This window comes from Hyalella azteca, unplaced genomic scaffold (assembly GCF_000764305.2).
Source record: "Hyalella azteca isolate HAZT.00-mixed unplaced genomic scaffold, Hazt_2.0.2 contig5071, whole genome shotgun sequence".
NCBI lineage: Eukaryota > Metazoa > Arthropoda > Malacostraca > Amphipoda > Hyalellidae > Hyalella > Hyalella azteca.
The window spans coordinates 22400-37647 of NW_025935275.1; the positions used below are offsets into that span (position 1 = coordinate 22400).

The 15248-nt window shown below is 42.7% G+C and overlaps 1 protein-coding gene across 1 annotated transcript; it reads left to right on the forward strand.

Moving 5' to 3' along the window:
* The first annotated feature begins 922 nt into the window (after nucleotides 1-922).
* On the forward strand, nucleotides 923-9938 carry LOC125177807. The gene is made up of 6 exons (XM_047880250.1): nucleotides 923-1027; nucleotides 3905-4049; nucleotides 4548-4732; nucleotides 5211-5375; nucleotides 7598-7685; nucleotides 9699-9938. Exons 1-6 carry the CDS (start codon nucleotides 923-925, stop codon nucleotides 9785-9787), a joined length of 777 nt encoding a protein of 258 aa, XP_047736206.1. The 3' UTR covers nucleotides 9788-9938.
* The last annotated feature ends 5310 nt before the right edge of the window (nucleotides 9939-15248 follow it).

The window sequence follows — 15248 nt, forward strand, 5'->3', positions numbered from 1 at the left end:
AATTATAGAAGATTAATTATAATCACTGAAAAGTTTGACGTTCTTATTTCCGAGAACAATTTCAAAAATTTAGCGTCACCTCTTCAGCTTCAAATTTATCAGTCTTGAAACCGCTAAATATTTTACACGGAATCCTTATCTAAACTTCTTGCACTTCTTACCCGTTTTAAATTGATGAGCGATATAGATTCAACGTCACTTCGCCTGTTCATATGTTAATTTGGGTTTTAAAATCATCCGTGAATAAAAAAATTGGGTTTTAAAATCATCGTTGAATACTTCCGGTCGTTCCGTTGATTATCCGTGAATCATTGAAGTTTTGCAATTAATTATAGAGATGGTTTATGGAACGTTGTAAACGAATATGGAGAATTTACATGGTTATTTTTTTTCTTTCATGTATCATGATTTTCTAATTTTGCTTTGTAAACCAAATAAATCACTTATTTTTACAGAGAAACTTTTTTTTCATGCGCCACACTCTCATTTATGAACGTATACTGATGTAACTAATTCTAATGCAAAACTGTGCTGAATTTATTGTTACTGATGCTTAGTCAACAAATATCTTTGTTGTTCATCGCCGTTTTGAAAAAATTCAATATCATCCTCCACGAATTTAAAATTAATCTTCTTGAAAATTAATCGATTTCTGGAAAAAAATATATTCCTGGACTCCAGGTTTCGGAATTGGAATGCATGTATCGATGGTGATAAATATGGAACGGTTTAGGATGCGATATTTATTACAAACGATATTGTGACAGCGAGGATATTGTCGATAAATATCAGGGTAAATAGAGATTTAAAGTTGATGTTTTGTAATGTTATTTGCAGCCATAACTTTAATGCTTAATTTCCTCCCCTATTATGTTCATGTTTACTTCCAGGGATAAATTAATGATCTTAACTAACCTTCAAAATGAAAATAAAGTTTTCTGAACTAAATGTGCAAGCCTTTGCAGTACTTCTCGTTCTGCTTCGTGACGCGCAGTCGTCAAATACAATCGAGGGAACATACCAGAAGGTGAGCCAGAGTGTACGAAATGTACGAAATTAACGCAAATCTTACTCAGAAATTGTTTCTATTAATCCTAAATACAAGCAGTAAATAATTAACATTACCTGTTCTGGATTTAATTTTAATTCGAAGTGTACTGAGACAGTATGATTTTCTATTTTTAGTTACGATAGGAAAGTCACTGTTACATTTAAGTAAACCTATTTCATGTCAAATATTACCCATTGCCAAACGAAAGCAAAAGAAGTGGTCGTTCATTCTTCAATGAATATTTACTTGTTGAGCCGCAATATGCAAAATAGTTGAAAATTTGCAGTTCTGTCCGCCACTCACTGACTGCTGATCAAGCTAAATCCACCAATCACGGACAAGAAATCGACCGCTACATTTCCTTAGGCCGCTACGTGTACTTAGGCCGCTACGTATTCATAGATTGCTACGTGTACTTAGCCCGCTACGTGTACTCAGCCCGCTACGTGTACAAAGGCCGCTACGCGTACATAGGTCGCTACGTGTACGTCTTAGGCCGCTACGTATACTTTAGCCCTATGTGTACTTAGGCCGCTACGTATACATTGGCTGATACGTGTGTGACGGTATGAATATTGTGATATTTATTTTATTTTTAGGAGTACCCTTTTGACCACGCGTTATTTTGATAATGTTCTTTTGTTAGATTAGTGACTCAGTGTGATTGCATATATTTTTATGACTAGAATATGGAATCTCGTTACTGTGATATTGTTTTATGAAGCTTCCAAGCCTAAGTTATCGACGTCTGCGTGGGGACCTCATTGAAGTATACAAGTATACTCATGGTCTATACCAGGTCCCTGAAGGGTTACTAGAATTTGAAACAAGAACCAACACCAGGGGCCACAGCTATAAGCTAAAAAAATTGCGCTGCAACTTCTCCACGCGACAAAATTTCTTCTCGCTTCGAATCACCGACATGTGGAACTCGCTTCGAATCACCGATGACATCGTTGGCGCTCCAAGTATGAACGCGTTCAAGAACAGACTAGATAAAGCTATGGAAAAATATATGTTCAGATTTGAAATGCCTAGCTCCTTATCGAACCCGGTGGAAGTCTAGTAGCTACTTCAAACTATCGNGAACTAAATAAAATGAGATAATACAACGTTGTAATATGATTTCAAAATTAAAAAAAACTAGGCTACTATTTTTTAAAAACCACACCAGGTTAAATTAAGAGCGACTCCATTTACGTTGTCATCAAAGTATACTTTTCATATATCCCCGACAATAAACGGTTGGTAGAAACGGGAAAAAGAATGCATATGCACATTCGGCACTGTCTCTTATACACATCTAGATGTGTATAAGAGACAGGTGTATCGGGGCTAGGACCCCTAGTCTCTGCATCTGGTCGTCGGCATCTTGGTGCGGTTAGTTCCCGTACCATTTGCTGTCCATCTTTTTTTTATTTTTGGCATTGTATTAGGGCTAGAACCCCTAGTCTCTGCGGTTCGTTGTCGGCATCTCGGTGCGGTTAGTCCCGTACCATTTGCTGTACGTTTTTGTGATTTGGCAGTGCATTAGGGCTAGAACTCCTAGTTTCTGCAGTTCGTTGTTGGCATCTCGGCGTGGTTAGTTCCCGTATCATTTGTTATCCATTTTTTATTCGCAGCTATGTATTACTGTATTAGGGCTCATACTGTGTGGTTTCTCGGCTGTTTGTACCCCTGAAATGTCAAGCCTTTTTCCGTGAACTTTGGGATTAAGACGAATAATAAAAATTGCGCCTCGTATGAAGAAACTTGGATTTGCCTGAAGAATACCAGTATACGACGAAAAGTTCATCGCTCTTTTTCATTACTCCTTTCTAAAAGTTCATTACTCCTTTCTACAACGCGAGGGAATTTAGAGCCGGACCAAAGGGCGACTCTTTAGCCCTTATGTTTAGGATCAGTACGAAAGTCTACACTAAGTCGGCACGCTACCCGTAAATATTTCAACTTCGCGGCGGTGTTTCCGGTTACACGTGTATTCAATCCGCTACATATACTTAGGCCGCTAGCCCGCTACGCATTCATAGGTCGCTACGTGTACTTAGGCCGCTTCGTACACTTTGGCCGCTACGCGTACTTGGGTCTCTACGTGTACCTGGGTCGCTACGTGTACTTGGGTCGCTATACGTATACCTATGCCGCCACGTGTACTCGGGTCGCTACGTATACTTATGCCGCCACGTGTACTTGGGCCACTACGTGTACTTGGGTCGCTACGTGTACTTGAGTCGCTACGTGTACTTGGGTCGCTACGTGTACTTGGGCCGCTACGTGTACTTGAGTCGTTATACGTGTACTTGAGTCGCTACGTGTACTTGGGCCGCTACGTTACTTGAGTCGCTACGTGTACTTAGGTCGCTACGTGTACTTGGGCCGCTACGTGTACTTGGGTCGCTATATGTACTTGGGCCGCTACGTGTACTTGGGCCGCTACGTTACTTGAGTAGCTACGTGTACTTAGGTCGCTACGTGTACTTGGGCCGCTACGTGTACTTGGGTCGCTATGTGTACTTGGGTCGCTACGTGTACTTGGGCCGCTACGTGTACTTGGGCAAGAACCGCTACGTGTACTTGAGTCGCTACGTGTACTTAGGTCGCTAAGGGTACCTTGACCGCTACCTGGGCCTATACTTTAAAAAAAGTTAGGAGACCGTAAGTTCATCAGCCAATCTTTGACGGCCTTGCAAGTAAATTCCACCAATCATAGACAAGAAAAAAAGCGCGTAAGTACTTACGTTCACTTTGGGAAGTATGTATATTGTATGGAAGTATATTTGGGAAGTATGGCCCCTGAACTCTAACGATTTTGATAGAACGGCTCCTGGTAAATTTTTTAAATTTTTCGTTCAGTTTGCGCTGGCTAACGAGACGAGGCTTCGCAGCGTCTGCCCACCCGCCCTGTTCCCTCTGCCGCCCCAGAGGCAGGTCCAGCAGACCGTCCTGTGCTACAGCTTCTGCATCCGAGAGAACACGTGTACCATCTTCTCGGTGTCAGGTATGCTGTCATCCTACCAAAATTTATACATGTACCATCTTCTCAGTGTCAGGTATGCTGTCATCCTACCAAAATTTATACGTGTACCATCTTCTCAGTGTCAGGTATGCTGTCATCCTACCAAAATTTAATGAAATTTTACATCCGAAAATGAACGTAAAATACCGTGACGGTATTTTGCATAAAAGATAGCTAACATAGCATTCACTGCCTATTCCCTGCGGTTCTTCAAAACATATTCATCAGTTAACGTGTTTTTTCCGGGTTTTGAGCGCTGCCGACTTTGTTAAAGCAAATTTTGATCAACAACAGGCCCGGAGTAGTTCGATCTAATTTATTGGTGGTACACGTCTATTTGAATGTTCACCTGCATATATTTGATAGAATTTTAATATGAAAAAGTTTTGAGGACTTAAGCCCACCTTCAATGTCTCAATTATTAGAGCTTAGAGAGTATTATGTGAGTAAAATTTCAAAGGAAAACGCGTTGTTGAACAGACGACGTGTGCTCGGTGTGGTCGTTCCAAACGGACCAGAGTTACGAAGCAGTGACGTTCCCTGAGCCGACCGTTGTGGCGTATTGGCCAAAACGGACGGCGCCCGTGACGGCCGTCGACGTCGCCATGGGCAAGCCCGTTATGACGGCCGGGTTCGCCACCGGACACTCGCCGGCTGCCATGCTGGTGTGGAGAAGCAATTTTTTTTTCGTGGAAAGCAGCCGAATAAGTATAATTTTTGTCGGTCTCCACAAACGAACTAAATAAAATGAGATAATACAACGTTGTAATATGATTTCAAAATTAAAAAAAACTAGGCTACTATTTTTTAAAAACCACACCAGGTTAAATTAAGAGCGACTCCATTTACGTTGTCATCAAAGTATACTTTTCATATATCCCCGACAATAAACGGTTGGTAGAAACGGGAAAAAGAATGCATATGCACATTCGGCATAAGCGAATCGGGTGTCGCTTGAAACATATTATACCCTTAATCGAAATACGGTGATAATTTCGCAACGATTTGATATGTCCAATAGAATTGTCTCCGTGCACTTTGTAGCGCTGATTCCGGGTGAGGAATGTGCGTCTGAGGCTGGTTACTCGGATTGCTGCGATGAAATCATTCAGTTGTTATTGATTGAATTTCCCGTCTTTCCAGACTGGAGGCACGACATGCTACAGCACAGCGGGTGACTGCTTCTGTTCACCTAACACCGACAACTGGCTTGTGGTGGACCTGCAACAAAGCCTGCCCGTCAGGAAGGTAGTAATCACCGGACCGCCTGCCAGCGACGCCTTTTACTACACGGATATTTCCGTTCGGGTGAATGAAGATATATTTCTGTAGATCTTAAATCGCAAACGCTTTAAACGATTAATTTAATGTAATTTGAAATATCAACGTGACTAAAATTCAGTTCGGGCGATGAATGCGATGATAGAGTGTGGTTGTTTAATTTAATCGTTGCGTGTGTTATCTACTAATTGCAACTCATTAAATTATTTTCTTATAGTATATAGGCTGCTCATCGTGTGGTATTAGAATAGAATAGAAGTGTCGGCACTGAAGAAATAGGCCCATGGCCTGTTGCCGATTCTTGTTCATAGAATATAATAGAAGTGTCGGCACTGAAGAAATAGGCCCATGGCCTGTTGCCGATTCTTGAAATTTTCTTTACTTGATTCACAAGGGATCCGGCATTTGGAACCCGATCTTTCCATAACTGACGATTGATTGAGATAGCTGCTGAGAACATATGCTCCTGCATACCTTCGTCTAGTCTGTTCTTGAAGGCGTTCATACTCGGAGCGTCAACGATGCTATCAGGGAGGCTGTTCCACATGTCGGTGACTCGAAGCGAGAAGAAATGTTGTTGCATGGATGTGTTACAACGCAGTTTTTTTAGTTTATAGCCGTGGCCCCTGGTGTTGGTTCTTGTTTCAAATTCTAGTAATCGGGACCTTGTATAAGCCATGAGTATACTTGAATGCTTCAATGAGTTCCCCACGCAGACGTCGATAACTGAGGCTTGGAAGCTTCATAATCTTTAATCTTTCCTCATAGGACTTGCCTTTCAAGCCCGGAATTATCCTTGTTGCACGTCTTATTATTGTCGTAGAGGATTGAGCTGATTCTCAGTAGTGGTACCAAATTAATGCGAATCAGTCAATGCGAATATAGTCAATAAATTTGAACTTACATCAGTGTCAGACATGGTAAATTCATCTCCTATAATTTGATCGCAACATGCGTTGAATCATGCAGTTTTCTGACTAATATTGTAACTAACCTTTACAACCTTTTTTGATTCTCGTTTTTTTAAGACAAAGAGAGAATTATACAATTTATGAAAATAGAATTGTAGAAAAATTATTATTCAAAATATCATTAGAACATAAGCGTGATGTTTTTTTTACGATTATATACGTATCTGTATTACGAATAGTGTTGAATCTTGAATTGCTATGCAGGATCTACCCGACCTCAGTTCGCAATTCCGGTGTTCACAACGAGTTAAACTCTTCTGCTTTGATTTGACTCTAAAAGATCTTGTTATAATAATTAGTCAGTCGTCAATGATACAAAACTGATTTACACAAATTATTTCTTTATTTCACTCAAATTTTCAAGCTCTCCAAAGGTTGACCATCGTGTTTATTAATGTCACTTGCAACGTTAAAATTTTGCCATCGTGAAAATCGATTTCGACTGGAAATAAGAGCTACGGGTGGTAAACTGGCTACGTAACGCGCTGCACTCGAATATTTTAGAACTAACAAATATATATTGGGCTATCAAATATCTAACATTATTTTGACTCTACAAACTCTAAAATACAAACAAATGAAATCCCACAAATAGCTCCTCCATACTCATTTCGTAGTAGAAATAAATAAATATAAAAAAAAAAACATTTTTAAAAACCACGTTTTTCTGGTGTTTACAAAACTAAAAACAATGAAATAAAATAAAAGAAAAACTTTAAAAAACCACGTTTTCTTAACGGACAAAAAAGATAAACATTAACTCTTACATAACATTACATAACATTCTATACATAACTTTGATGTTATGAGAGTTGATGTTTTTCTTTTTTGTCCGTTAAGAAAACGTGGTTTTTTAAAGTTTATTTTATTTTATTTGTTTTATTTCATTGTTTTTAGTTTTGTAAACACCAGAAAAACGTGGTTTTTAAATTTTTTTATAGATATTTATTTTCTAATTTTTACTTTAGTAATTTTAGCAATTCAAATTTTTCAGGATTGGCAACTCTGGATGTTCGACAAAAAACTCTATTCAAAACCGTGAATTTTTAGTTTCTTTAATTAAAAATATATTTTAAAAAATCTAAACTTATTACTGATGATCAAATCTTAAATTGTTAGGCAGCATAAACATGCACGCCAAATTTCAAGTTGCTAGGATCTTCAGAAGTGCTCTAAATTAAGGTTTGAATTTTTGATGACAGACAGAGAAGAAACGAAACTAAGAAAAACGTGGTAAATATTCACTAATTAAATTAATTATTCAAGTTTTGGTTACAGGCTGGAAACACCGGTGGAGCAGCGGACCAGAAGATCTTTCAAACTCAGTCAGCCACTCCTCCTGGATACAAACAGTACACCATTGCTAGTGAGTGATGCACTAAAGGGCACCTTTACTCAGACGAGTAAGTGACAATCGTGCCTTTACACAACTAAATAAAAGAGTTCGTTACATTCGTGGGCAGGGTGGCCCAGTGTTTACAGTTCACAGTACCAAGATTGGAGCAGTGATTAGTGAGTTCGATCCCAACTACCAGCTAAAGTTCTGGTCAAATCGGCAAGGTGGCCGAGCGGTTGAGCGCAGCAAAATTGGAGCAGTGAGTTACGTGTTCGAGACCGCAACAAGCTGCGAGTGTTCTGCGATGCTAAGAATCAGACACAGGTCTAACGACCTAATCAACGTCAACACCGCTTATTCTATAACTAATACTTTACTGAGATACGTTAGTGATACTCGTGCCCTTACTCAGCATGAGAGAGTAGCCTACTCTTAACTAGAAATTAATTAATATTCAGAAGAAGAAAGCATATATGCATCGCAATTAGGTGCAAGTGTTAACCATTATTGGTACTAGAGCTTAAACCAGTGGTTCCCAAAGTGAGCGATATCGCCCCCCTAGGGGCGATGGAAAGATTTTGGGGGGCGGTAAAGAAGAAGAGGGTGATAGGGGGGCGATATGGGGGCGATAGAGGAGGCGGCAGTCCGAAGTCGAAGTCAAGAGTTCGAACGTTTGTTTGACGATTTGTACACAACACGTGCAGCACATGACTCCCAGCGATGGTTTTTTCACCCAGATCTGTTTTTAGCGCATTTTCTCATTTATGGAAAAAATGCACTATTGTGCTCGCGATGTCCGTCCGTCTGTCCGCCTGTCTGTCCGTCCGTGACTTCACGTTTTCGTCGACGAGAAATGCGCTCTCTGTCACTCACTGCAGTGAGTACTGAGTTTTTTTAACCTCTCCGGGGTTTACTTCTCCGACCAATTAACGGCCGGACTCGCGGCCGGTCTCACGGCCAATTTCCAAATTCAGTGATCAAGGAATGTCTCTCAAACTAATGAACTTAACTCGATGAAACTCGGTACACGCATTCATTAGGACCTTACGGTAATTTAAAGCTCGTGAAAATTTTTTGAATTTTGACTTCAATTGTTTTTGCCATACTTATATGGCGATACGGGCCGAAATTCACATTGATCAAGGAATTCTTTCCAAACTACTGAACAGATTCGAACGAAATTTTGAATTTACAGTCCTAACTACCGAACGGTGATGTTTAGCTCCAGAAAATTTTTTCGATTGTGCCTTCGTTCGCGAGTTTCATTCGTGATTTAAACAGCAATACGTGCTTAAATTCGCGGTAATCAAGAAATTCCTTCTAAAACTACTGAATGGATTTGAACGAAACTTGGTATTTAAATACCTAACCTCAGCAACGGTGATGTTTAGCTCGCTACAATTTTTTCGTTTTGCCTTTGTTTGCGAGTTATACGACTATACGTATACGGATATACGTAAACGGCTCATGGTTAAACCGGCCGGTAGAAAAGCCGGTCGTTCCTCCTATATCTGTATAACTCGCGAACGAAAGGAAAAAAAAATTGTCGCGAGCTAAACATCACCGTTGAGAGGTTAGGTATTTATATACAAAGTTTCGTTGAAATCTGTTCTGTAGTTTAGAAGATATTTCGTGATCGCGACAAATTATCCGGCGATACAGGCCGAATATAAGGAAGTGTGAAATCAAGAACGACTGTGAAATAAAAAAAAAAACTCGCAAACGAAGGTAAAATAAGAAATGTTTAAAAGCCAAAAAAATCAACGCTTAGTAGTTAGGAATCATCTTTGAGATCATCCTTGAATTCGAGATCATCCTTGATCTCGAATAAAATTCGAAATATCGTTCAAATCTGTTCAGTAGTTTAGAAGAAATTCTTTGATCACTGCGAATTTCGGCCTTTATCGCAATATAACTCACGAATGAAGGTGAAATTTAAGGGGGGGGGGCGCTAGAAGTTCACTAGGGAGCCAAAGGGGGCGCCAGCCTGAAAAAGTTTGGGAACCACTGGCTTAAACTTATTGCTTTTCTTACCTTTTGCAGTTGCATCTGGTGACATTCGCTACATTCGGATGCAGTACGAACCGGCGTCCGGTGCAATCTGCCTGTGCAAACTGCAAGCATTCCTGTGATAACTGATAACGCTCGTTAAGACTTGGTCCACTAACAACAACTCTAGTCACTCGCTGCTGAAGTATCAAAAATAGTTACGAGTTTGTAACTCGGTCAGTCAACCAATGACGACTTTCCAAGCTAAACCCGCCAATCACAGACGAGAAATCAGCCCTACTGAGGCCGCTATGTGTACTTAGGTCGTAACGTGTACTTAGACCGTTACGTGTTTAAAGTGCGTTGGATAGAACGGCTCCTAGCCTTCAGATAGGATGACGTCGATTCACAATAACCGTTTCTGGAGGCAAAACTTTAGTTTTTTGATGACTATGATATGCAACTATATATATGTGTAAACAGATTTGTGGATCATGTGATTGTACTATAAAAAATTAAATGAAAATTAAATTTTAAACAATTTGAACCGAAGCACTTTCTGACATTTAGTACCGAGATTCATTCACTAATTATTCATGAAATAAATATAAAATCAAAATTAAGGACATATTTAAATGTAACAGGTAAATATGAACTAAATGAACCTGATAGCAAATGAATTCATGAATACGAAGATTCATCTTGTTAACGTTTTTGTCGCAGCCGGCTATAGCCAACGTGGGTTCAGTGCTAAGCAATGCTCCGTGTTTGAAAAACGTTATCACGCTATGCTTGTCTTGTAGATGTTTCATCATAATCTTATATATATTCGTCTAAGATATTTTGTTCACTTGTGTGTGTTTGAAGCGTGGCACCGTAAATATATATTCGGGCGCTTATCCACGACCTGAAAATTTATTATCAGTGGGAAAAATAGTAATGAATTTCATAGCTTAGTTTATGTGTGCTTTTTATCGAGTGTTTTTTTCATATTAGGCACGCATAGCTTTATTATTAGAGATATTAAGGGACAAATGGATTATGAATAAGAGGAATGACGGAATTAACGATATAGATATTTCAAAATTGCAGGGATTATCAATTCAGTACAGGCAATGCCTAGCTAATCTGCTAAGATGGGATAGATGAATATTTTACTCGTACACTCGTAGCTATACATTATGATAGGAATGATTTTTTCGCAGTAGTTCAGTACTTTCAAAAAGTCTCAATCAACATTACTAGATAAATATTGAAGTATTTAACCGTATCACATATTTCGGAATGTTTGTTTGTTTGTGGGTGTGAAGATAGGAGCCGTGAATATATATAGGCTATTAGGGAGCATATATAAATCTACAACATCATGTCGAAATATCGCAAGAGTATGGAATTGTGAACTGACTCTAATAATAAATTACGAAAACTCAATTCAAGAAAATTTGAATTACCCTAAACTTTCAAAACGGGAACCAAATGGGTGTTTAAAGTTGAATGATGATTTAAACATGTTTTTATTTAATTGTACATTTATTTACTGAAATTAATTACGATAGAAATGACGAAGAACCACTCAATGCCCCATCTAACTGTCTCATATGGGCTTGGCCTTTCAGCAACCTCGATCAATTAGAAGAATTTACATATTAGGGCAATCACGCTACGAAATCGCAATGCGTTGGTTGATTGTTTCTGAATCAAATACTGTATCATTTGAAGGGGGGCATGAATTTCCACCACACTCGAGGATTTTGTTCGTTTGCACTTGCGCTGCAATCGATTCAACCGATTTGAAGGAATGACTATGATTCTTATATAATTCTATGGATACACATTATTAATGTGGAACAGCCTCCCCGATGACATCGTTGGCGCTCCAAGTATATATGAACGCGTTCAAGAACAGACTAGATAAAGCTGTGGAAAAAAATATGTTCAGATTTGAAATGCCTAGCTCCTTATCGAACCCGGTGGAAGTCTAGTAGCTACTTGAAACTATCGTCAGTCATGAAAAGATCCGGTCAAATGAAACGATATTAGATCTTCTGTGAACAAGGCACAAAAAGGAAAAGAATAGGCGCCGAATCAGGCCTACACTTCAGCGCCGAGATCACTATGTTATAAACGACAGAGGCATTTTAGGCTGTTGATGATGCATGGCTACAACGCCCGTGCTTTTGTTGTTGTTGTTGTTAGTTGCGACCGTCACGCTCGCCGGGGGGGAGGCTTTGGTGGAGGGCGGGGGGCCGGCACCGGAAGAGGGGGGAGATGGGCGAAGGCAGGGAGGGTGGCCAGGAAAGCCGCTGCCTCCACGGAGTTGTCCCACAGTGAGGAGACGCTGAGAGACGTGGGGAAGACGGGGCAAGCGAAGAGGTGCTGAACGGATTGGAGGGGATCCCCGCACTCCGGGCAGGCGGAGCTAGGGGAGCGTCCGATTCTGGCGGAATAGGACGCCAGGGAGCTGCAGTATCCCGAGCGGAGCTGGGATAGCGCTGAGCGGTAGGGGCGAGGGAGTGAGGCCTCCACTGAAGTAATCGGCGGTGGCGGGGCTGCAAGTACGGTGTTTATGGCGTCAGTCGCCGCCGCGCGGGAGGTAATCTCCCTGCGGAGAGACCGCTTGGCTTCTCCGTATGTCCCGGCAGGCAAGATACCATTTGCCAAGAGTGGTGTGACCAGATAGCCGAGCCTCGACTGTATCGAGGCTTTCATAGGGCGGTCGCTGAGAGGGGCAGAGACCATGCGAAAAGAGGCATGGGAGGGCTGGAGGGCACTGGCGAGGAACTGGGCGCAAGCCAGGTCCAGGTGCGCGGACAAAGGGAGGACGCAATCTCCTGGTGCAGATGGGAGATCGGGGCCATTTTGAGCCAGCCGGTAGCTAGTCTCAATGCAGTATTCTGTATGATCTGCAGGCTGGAAACAGCCATAAGGGAGGAAACAGGGTACCAGATGGGGGCCGCGTAGTTGAGAATTGGGCGCGTGATGGTACGGTAGGTGGCAACTATGTCCTCCTTGGAGAAGCCCCAGTTGGTGCCAGCAAGGGCTATAAAGATGCGGAGAGAACCCGTCGCTTTTGTGGCTATGGCTCTTGCATGAGGGGAGAAAGTGAAGTGTTTATCCCAGGTGACGCCTAGGATTTTGGGGGTTTTGTCCAGTGGGATGATGCCGTTGCAGATGGTGGCAGATGGGTGGTATCGGGATTGGTGCGTATCTGGGGTGAAGAGCGTGACCGAGGACTTGCCAGGAGCCACGGCCAGTTTCTTGACAGCCGACCAGACTGAGACCCTACGAAGGAGCAAGGCGAGCTCGGCCTCCGCAGCGTCGAGCCTCGGGGACGACACGAAGATGGTAAGGTCTTCCGCGTATGAGGCAATATTGGGGGTAGGCACTGGGATGTCGGAGATGAAGTGGTTAAAGAGAGCCGGCGAGATCACCGAGCCTTGGGGAACGCCTGAGTGGTTGGCTCAGAAAGGCGATTGAGTCCTGAGGTAGAGGCCAGATGCCTGCCTGCCTCGAAGGTAGCAGCACAGCCAGCGGACCAGGTTGTGATGTAGGTCCGAGGCCGCGATCATGCTTAGGAGGAGAGGGTGGTCAACACTGTCGAAAGCCATCGAGAGGTCGATTGCCGCGGCGACAGTGCGGACTGGAGGGCGCCGCGAGTTAAAGCCCGTCGTGATCTGCTGCGCGAGCGGGAGGAGGGCGGTGACAGTGGAGTGTCCCGGCTTGAAACCATGTTGTGAGGGGACGGTGGTGAGGGATCCTAAGATATAGGTGAGCACAAGACGCTCTAGGATCTTGGCTGCAGGGCAGAGGAAGGAGATAGGGCGGTATGAGGAGCCCTGGTTAGCCCTTACGGAAACCGGCAGGGATATGCTGTCTGGCAGCAGTCACCAAGATTTCCCTCAAGGTCGACTCACCACCACACGAGGTGGGGGGAGGGACCATCTGGAGAGCCGTTTCGATGGCTGCCGTGTAGGCAAGCCAGTCAGCTTTTTTGAAGTTGACGTATGAGCGGGCAGCCCGGGGGGTCGGAGAGTCGACGGAGGAAAGGAGATGAATCAGAATGGGCAGGTGGTCTGAGTTAAGGGCGACTTGAGGAGTCCAGGAGGTGTCGAGTAGTAAATGATCGCTGATGATTGCGAGGTCCGGAGAGGAGGGTGGGCCGTGTGAGGGGAGGCGGGGATGGGAATCCCCGTTGAAGAAAGCAAGATAGGAACCGGCAACGAGGTCGTTGACTACTGCTCCTCGCGCTGCGATTCTCTGGTCATCCGTGTAGGAGAACCAGGAAGGATGATGGGCGTTAAAGTCGCCAACTATCAGACAGTCGCCCGGTATGGAGACTGTCAGAAAGTTCCGGGGAATATCCCGGGGGGCAGGAGGAGGCCGGTGGGATATAAACATTGATGATGCAGAGAGGGGAACCATTAAGAGGAGTGGAGATGGCTATAGCCTCCATGGTGGTGTCGCCGTGTAGGAGGGGAGATATGTCTTGCCCGGTGTACGAGACATCGTGGCGAATCAGTATGAGGAGACCGCCACCGTGACCACCGGGGCGGTCTTTGCGCTCCAGCGCGTATCCGGGGAAAGAGGGGGGGCGGGGTGCAGCTGATAGCTTGGTCTCTTGGAGGCAAGCGACCGCCACGTCGTTCTTGGCGAGGTAAGTAGCCAGTTCAACTGCGCTGGATTGAATCCCGTTGCAGTTGAACTGGAGGACGCAGAGGTGGGAGGGGGCCAGCATGGGGGAGTGGGTCGAGAAAGATCCGGTCAAATGACACGAGTTTAGATCTATGAACAAGGCACGAAATGGAAAAGAATCGGCGACAGGCCACATCAGGCCTACACTTCAGAGCCGACATCACTATGTTATGTTATGTTATGTTATGTTATGTTACCTAATAGCAGTTATGAAACGTATGAATGGTTTCAAACTTCTCATTAACATAGTTTATCCGTGTAATAACATGCATTCACCAAGGGATTAAGAAACAGCATTATCTTATTAATACCCTTAATGTACCGAGAAAATTAAATGTAATAAATACGTCACAATGTTTAACCATGTCTGGTTTTTGGTCTATAGATTTAGATAGGTTTCGTAGCGTGCTTCACAAATGCTACAACTATTATTGGTTAATGTGTTTATATACTATTTACTGAGTATACATACACTGTAAATACAATAAGATAATTCAGATTTTTTAATTGACGGACGAGTGAATCTATGTTGATAAACAGATAAAATCGGTCAATGAGAAGTTAGGAAGTATTATTTCCATTTTTCGATGTTCGTGGATGGATATAATTTCTCCATTTCTTTACTTATTTTCTCTAATTCTCAAGATTCTGTCTCTGTAAAAAAAAACTTTTTATTTGCCAGAAGCAAGGTGCCTCTCTATATAAATCGATAAACCTTTCAGTGACATCTCTGCTCCAGTCTCCGTCGTGCGACATGGTCAGTTAAGCAAAGAGGCAGGGCCTTGGTGCGTCTATTGGAGCGCCCGCCCAGCACACAACCTACTTGAACGAAAGTCACAGCAACACTGCCGATTGCCCGTCACGCAAGTCCAGTAAAAGATTGAACAGCGCTTGACTCCCCATCACTCCAGT